The following is a 7500-nucleotide window of genomic DNA, read 5'->3' as shown; positions in this document are numbered from 1 at the left end:
GTTGTACCAAGTCCAACGATGTGGGTCAGAACGCTGATACCAGGAGCCAGAAATCCTCACTAACAAAGTCACGGAAAAGGAGGCTATTCTCGCTGCCAGTATCAGCTCCTGCGCCATGAGGATCGACAGACATCTCATAGCCAGCTCGATTGCAGCCGGATACCGCATTGAAGTCACCCAAAACAATACAAATATCTCGCCAAGGACAACTGTCTGCCACAGATGCAAGTTTGGCATAAAACATCTCTCTCACCTCAAGTTTATATACATCCGTAGGAGCGTATACAGCAATAAGAGACATGAAGCCAAGTGATAGCTTCAGTCTCAATACCATAATACGCTCATCGATTGGCTACTCCCTTGAGATGGTGGCCATCACTGCGGCCTGACCAATAATAAGTGTAGCCACCCACACTGATCCTGCCGCTGCCAGATCTTCTCACCTCCGAGAGAGCAGCCACCTCAACTCTCAGCTGCTTCAATTCCCTCGACAGTAGTGGTAACCAATCATTCTGTCACAAGGAACGGACGTTCCAAGCCCCCACCTTGACAGCTCGCCTGAGGTCTAATATCAGGCAGTCACTCCGGGTGGGCGCCACCTCTGCGACCCCTACTGACACCGCCCCATATAGAGGAGGTTGGGTGGCTGCAGGTCCCATAATCCACCTGTAGGGCTCCCTGGGGCTTTCCCCCACACAGCATGTTTCGTTGCCAGTGGTTTTCTCAGGGAGGCAGACTGGCAAGACCTGCCTCCCCACAGCTGCCCCACAGGCACGGGGATATATATTTATATATATACATATATATATATTTATTTTTTCATCATGATTCGCTAGTGAGATGATGATGAAATCCATTTGTGTACTCTTTAGATGTGGTCATTATTAGTGTTATCATCATTTGAATAATCTCTTACAGTAAAATAAAAGATTTGACTCCTCTGATTTATGCCTACCTAAGCTAATGAAAACTTTACAATAACTCAGCAACAAGCAACATGCTCCACGCCTCGGCAGAGGGTTTTCCTATTAACCCAAATTCCAAAGGGCATGGCATGTACGTACATGCCATGCCCACTGTGCGTTTACTTTATTAATTGTTTTTAGTCATAGATGGCTACTACATCACCAATGAGCCAATTATGATTTTCAAAAATGTTTTACGTTATCTTACATTGCTGTTACTAATGTCTATAACATTATATTAAATATAATATCTATAATATAAATAACACTTTGATGCATTGATATTCAAAGCATTAGTAAAAAAAAAGAAAAAAAAAAAAAAAAAAAAAAAAAAAAGTTTTTTCCCTCCAATTCAAGGAAACATGAAATCAGATAGGGTCACAAGGGCTACTAATTGACTCCTTTGTGGCTTAGCACTAGCAGAGCCATCTAAGTGCAGAGACATTTCTCACAAAAAATAATGAGCACAGAAGTTTCCCAGTGGCAGCAAGTTAATTTTCAAATGTATTTCTGTACCTAGGACTTTTGTTACTCATGCACAATATATGCTTTAATGTAAGCAAAAATGTATCTTCATTAATATGAAGGTATTTATTAATGACAATAGTTAGCAGAAAGAGATGTCATGGCCCAGGTGCTTCAGCAAAGGACATTTCACTTTCATTAATCATGTTTGTTTCCTGTAAATATATATTTATATGTGTAATTATAACACATTAGATTAGAAAAAACATTGGCACACATTTGAAGGTATTTTTGAATCTGAAATAAATTAATGAGCACAAATGTATGATGTAGACAATCAAATGGCATTGGTGCCACATGTTCACTTATGTTATTTGATGTATGTCAAGTTTTATTTAAAATGAACCTGTCCATGACTGCATTAGTATAATAACCATATATATGCAATTCTAAGTAATATAAAAGTATTAATTTAATCTATCTATTTGTTGCTATTATTTGTGGCATAGCGCCTGCCTGAGACACTTTTGAGACAGTCAAATTTTAATCTCAGAATTGTCTGAAAACTTTGGTGGATACCAAGGAGGTTAGGCTTTTCAACTTTTAGCAGGCCAAGAAGCATTGGATTAAATTAAAATTGTGAAAAAGCACAGAAGAATTGTTATCATAAGCCACCCATCATAAACTGATATCTTCATTTCATTAATACAGTACCTACCTGACAGGTTTTCATGACTGCTGAAGTGAACTCGTTTTTCCACTTTTGGTTTATATAACATTTCAAAACTTTCTGATAGTGAATATGCCATTTTGGCTTTAATTACAACACAAAAACTTCAAGAGAGAATGATGCTTCACCATTACAGTATCTAACATTCTTGTGTACAGGTTGCCAAGTCTGAATTTCATTTCCTGTTCTTGTCATATCCTGTTGTGATATGTTAGACTATTAAATGTGTGTGTGTGTGTGTGTGTGTGTGTGTGTGTGTGTGTGTGTGTGTGTGTGTGTGTGTGTGTGTGTGTGTGTGTGTGTGTGTGTGTGTGTGGTGTGTGTGGTGTGTGTGGTGTGTGTGGTGTGTGTGTGTGGTGTGTGTGTGTGGTGTGTGTGTGTGGTGTGTGTGTGCGGTGTGTGTGTGTGGTGCGTGGTGTGTGGTGCGTGGTGTGTGGTGCGTGGTGTGTGGTGCGTGGTGTGTGGTGCGTGGTGTGTGGTGCGTGGTGTGTGGTGTGTGGTGTGTGGTGTGTGGTGTGTGTTGTGTGTTGTGTGCGTGTGCGTGTGCATGTGTGTGTGCGTGTGCGTGTGTGGTGTGTGGTGTGTGTTGTGTGTTGTGTGCGTGTGCGTGTGCATGCGTGTGCGTGTGCGTGTGCATGTGCATGTGCGTGTGCGTCTGTATGCGTGTGCGTGTGCTTGTGTGTGTTACAAATACTCTACCTCCATATCGTGATGGCAAGGTACTTTGTTGCCTGTACTCTTGACCACTGTAAGAATGGCATTTTGAATGCCCTTGCTGATTCCTCGGTGACATGTGGACATCAGTGCGAGTGCGGCGTAAATTCACATTATGGTTTACTTCTGTAACCCTATTATCAGGTTCCATTTCATTAACTGAAAAAAAAAAAAAATTAATAACAATAAGAAAATGGAGCGAGAGAGAGAGAGAGAGAGAGAGAGAGAGAGAGAGAGAGAGAGAGAGAGAGAGAGAGAGAGAGAGAGAGAGAGAGAGAGAGAGAGAGAGAGAATAGAGAAAGAGAAATAGAGAGAGAGAAATAGAGAGAGAGAAATAGAGAAAGAGAAATAGAGAGAGAGAAAAAGTGACAGAGAGAGGGAAATAGAGAGAGAGAAATAGAGAGAGAGAAATAGAGAATGAGAAATAGAGAGAGAGAGAGAGAGAGAGAGAGAGAGAGAGAGAGAGAGAGAGAGAGAGAGAGAGAGAGAGAGAGAGAGAGAGAGAGAGAGAGAGAGAGAGAGAATTTGATTTGATAACATTTATTTACAGAACAGTGTACATGCCCTGCAAAAAGCCAAGATAAGATACCAAAGCATCTGTCCGAAATGGCTGTACATCTATTTTTGTAGAGAGCCATCAGTCAAACATTAGTGTTACATACATGCCTGAAGGGCTGTGCTATTATCACTATATCAAAATATCATCTGGCTGGTAAAAAAACATTTATATCACTAATCATGTCAAAGACAAGACCAGAGTCTATAATAAAGTTAATATAATCAACAAGTGCTAATCTGTGAACAGTACTATTTGATCGATAGGATGCAGTCTTAACGCAACAGAGTAAGTAATGAGTGAGATTATGCGACTTGGGTGCCTTGCACAGTTTGCAGTGGTAATATGAAACAGGTTTAGCATCCAAAACTGCATCCTGTACATATTGTATAGTGTACTGATAGCCTATGTGTAGCCTAGTTAATGTAACCTGTTGTCTCTGAGACAGTTCGTGATAGACTTTATAGGGTTTGTCTAAATTTGATGTCCCAGCAATACTCTCGTAAGGCCAGATAGTACCATGTCTGTCTTTTTTCATCTTTTCAGTGGTCCATACCTGACCCTCATAATCGTTAAGACAGTTGATAACTCGTTTTTTCATTTGACTGAGAGATAGCAGTATTACATGATATGGATCTTCATGGGAAAGGGCTAACCTGGCTAATTGATCAGCCCTGTCACATAGTGATATTCCTATATGAGAGGGTATCCAGTATTGTGACACTTGAGTACCCCGTTCTGATAGTTTAGGAATTTGGTAAAGGATATTCCTAGTTACCATGTTTTCTGGATTAAATGCAGTAAGCCTGTAGAGAGCGCCTTAGCTGTCTGTAAAGACAGCCAGGTGTCGCTGCTGCTCACTACCTTTCTTAATGGCATGATATATAGCTACTGACTCGGCATCAGTTGTGCTTGTCCAGTTGGAAATACACACACTTTCTTCAAGATCTATATTAGGCTACCCTTTCTGGATGTGGGTTGGGTGTTATACTGCATGTATTGCCTTTAATCTTGCTGATTTCCTTCCATACATTACTCATGGTTGTCATGGAGTCAATTGATTCTGCCCAGTCATAAAATTTTTCCTCCCGTTTTCGTGTTATTATCTCATTGATCTTTTTACTAAAAACACAAGATCCCTAGCTAAGTACGGGTTTTTCCCCAAGTGTCGTAGCTGACTTACTGTAGATCGTATGAGCCTCCTAAGAAGTTTTATCTCAGGGTCTTTGTTCAGTTGTGCATGTCTACCTCTGGAGGATAAAGATCCGTGCTTGGCAGGACTTATGGGCTGTATTTGAGTAATGATATTGCCAACTTGCTGACAGAGAGTTTCATTAAAGTGATCCAGGCTGGTAGGAGTAAAGTCTTCATACCAGCAGGCAATTCTTTCAATGAATTCATCATGATATTTAGAAGCAAGTTGGTATCGGAGGCGTGGCTGGGGTGGGGTTCTTTTGCAAAAAGGGAGGGTTATACTTAATGCCCAGTGATCATTAACTAAGACTGGGTGACTTTCACAGTACTTGGTAGTGTGGGCATAATAAGTATATGGGGTCACTAGTATGTTGGGGAGAGAGAGAGAGAGAGAGAGAGAGAGAGAGAGAGAGAGAGAGAGAGAGAGAGAGAGAGAGAGAGAGAGAGAGAGAGAGAGAGAGAGAGAGACAGAGAGAGAGAGAGAGAAACAGAGAGAAGAGAGAGAGAGGAGACAGAAGAGAGAGAGAAGAGAGAAGAAAAGAGAGAGAGAGAAGGAGAGAAGAAAAGACAGAGAGAAGGAAAGAAGAAAAGACAGAGAGAGAAGGAGAGAAGAAAAGACAGAGAGAGAAGGATAGAGAGAGGAGAGGAGAGAGAGAGAGAGAGAGAGAGAGAGAGAGAGAGAGAGAGAGAGAGAGAGAGAGAGAGAGAGAGAGAGAGAGAGAAAGAAAGAAAGAAAGAAAGAAAGAAAGAGAAGAGAAGAGAAGAGAAGAGAAGAGAAGAGAAGAGAAGAGACGAGACGAGACGAGAAGAGAAGAGAAGAGAAGAGAAGAGAAGAGAAGAGAAGAGACGAGACGAGACGAGAAGAGAAGAGAAGAGAAGAGAAGAGAATGAGAATGAGAATGAGAATGAGAGAGAAGAGAATGAGAGAGAGAGAGAGAGAGAGAGAGAGAGAGAGAGAGAGAGAGAGAGAGAGAGAGAGAGAGAGAGAGAGAGAGAGAGATAATAATAGTAATTATTATTATAATAACAATATAGTAATAACATTAATAATAATAATAATAACAATAATAATAGTAATAATAATAATAATAATAATAATAATAATAATAGTAATAATAATAATAATAATAATACCAAAATTAATATTAATAATAATAATAACAATAATAATAATAATAATAATGATAATGATAATAATAATAATGATAATAATAATAATAATAATAATGACTGATTCAGTTTTACGTCACAACCTCCTTTGCAAGGGATGGGACAGTGCCTTCTTTTGAAGGTCTTTGGTTCTGGCAGCCAAGGATGACCTTCCTTTTAATCTCAGACCATTGGTGCTGGATTCGAACGCGTGTGAACTGGGCGACTAATGCTCATGGTTCCTAGCTACGCATTACCATTGCACCACAGAGGTCAACAGCAATAACAACAACAATAATAATAATAAATTATCAATAATAAAAATAACAATAATAATAATAATAACAATAAAAATAACTAATAAAAATAATGATAATGATAATAATGATGATGATGATGATGATGATGATGATGATAACAATAACAATGATAATAACAATAACATTAATAATATTAATAAAAATACCACTACAACTAATAATAATAATTATGATAATGATGAGGATGAGGATGACGATAATAATGATAGTACTAATAATAATGATGCTTGTCCTACTTCTAGAATTTCAAATACTAATACTTATAACAGAAACAGTGACAGTTCGTAAAATAAGATAAAAAAAATATATATGTAAATAGTTACAATAACAAATATAACAGTAATCACTAATATAATGGAAATAGTAATTATAATGGTAATATATCATATGTATGTTAAACTAGGCTTAACAATAATGATGCTGCACTGAGATAGCATATACCAAATATGTTTTATCTTACCTCCATACAGAGGGATGTTTTCCACCTCTTCTCGGACAATGGCAGGATCCATCATTGATGTGATCCACGTCCTCACCAGGAATGGCTACAGCACTAGAAAAAATATATCAACATACTTATTAGGTGTTAGGATTCTATCACTGGTTTTCATCATATTAACCTTAACTTTGTGTTTCTTTCATTTATATGACCCATTTCAATCTGCCAGTATGTAGACTACCAATTAGTTGCAGAGACAAAATACAAGAATGAAAAAGATAACCAGATTATCATCTCCCGTGATTTTAACACTTAGAATATGCATTCTATATTTCTCATATCAATTATCACATACACTTATATGAAGATGCTTGAAGATTATGCCAAGCATCTCCACTTTTTCTTTCTTTTCTGGAACCTATTTTTTGGAATCACATCATAATTTTCCTCAAAGAATCAGTTTAAACGGATGAGCAGTTTTGACCAAAATCACCCATCCAATGTACAGAACAGAACAAAGAAGATGAATTCCAAATTTAATTGGAAAGCCCTGATGTAATTAGAATCCAATTAGTCTGAGCTGGACAGAAAGAAAATTCATGAATAAATAAATGAGAGATGTGCTCCTTTCCCATATTTTTGTGAAATGTCTCTGCACATAGATGGTTCTGCTAGTGCTTAGCCATAAAGGAGTCAATTAGTATCCCTTTTGACCTTATCTGAATTGAATTGGCGGGAAAAACGTATATTTAACTAGAATATCGATGGTGTTATTTTTATTATAAACATTATAATTGTTATAATGTTTTAAACATTAGTAACAGAAAAATAAGATGACGTAAAATATTTATGTAAATCAAAGAAATGGGTAAACGGGCAAGACAGGCAGCACTTGTAACTGGTTCATTGGTGACTAAGTACAAGTGTAGCCATCTATGTGTAAGAACAATCAAACAAATAACTCAGAG

General features: G+C 38.0%; 1 protein-coding gene across 6 annotated transcripts in view; it reads right to left on the bottom strand.

Moving 5' to 3' along the window:
- LOC125041799 (transmembrane channel-like protein 5) overlaps window positions 1-7500 on the bottom strand; it is a 40661-nt gene that overhangs the window by 29134 nt on the left and 4027 nt on the right. For 5 of the 6 annotated variants that reach the window (XM_047637105.1, XM_047637103.1, XM_047637108.1 and 2 more), the window contains exons 2-3: window positions 6554-6646; window positions 2860-3033 (exon numbers count right to left, since the gene is read on the bottom strand). In XM_047637105.1, coding sequence (XP_047493061.1) covers window positions 2860-3033; window positions 6554-6608 — 229 coding nt within the window. In that variant the 5' untranslated portion in view covers window positions 6609-6646. Of the gene's footprint in view, window positions 1-2148; window positions 2322-2859; window positions 3034-6553; window positions 6647-7500 lie in introns of those variants that run through there. The other variant, XM_047637109.1, reaches the window with a different exon arrangement.

Source organism: Penaeus chinensis, chromosome 31 (genome assembly GCF_019202785.1).
Source record: "Penaeus chinensis breed Huanghai No. 1 chromosome 31, ASM1920278v2, whole genome shotgun sequence".
NCBI lineage: Eukaryota > Metazoa > Arthropoda > Malacostraca > Decapoda > Penaeidae > Penaeus > Penaeus chinensis.
Note: the sequence above shows the minus strand (reverse complement) of the source record. Positions and strands in the feature narration are given on the sequence as shown.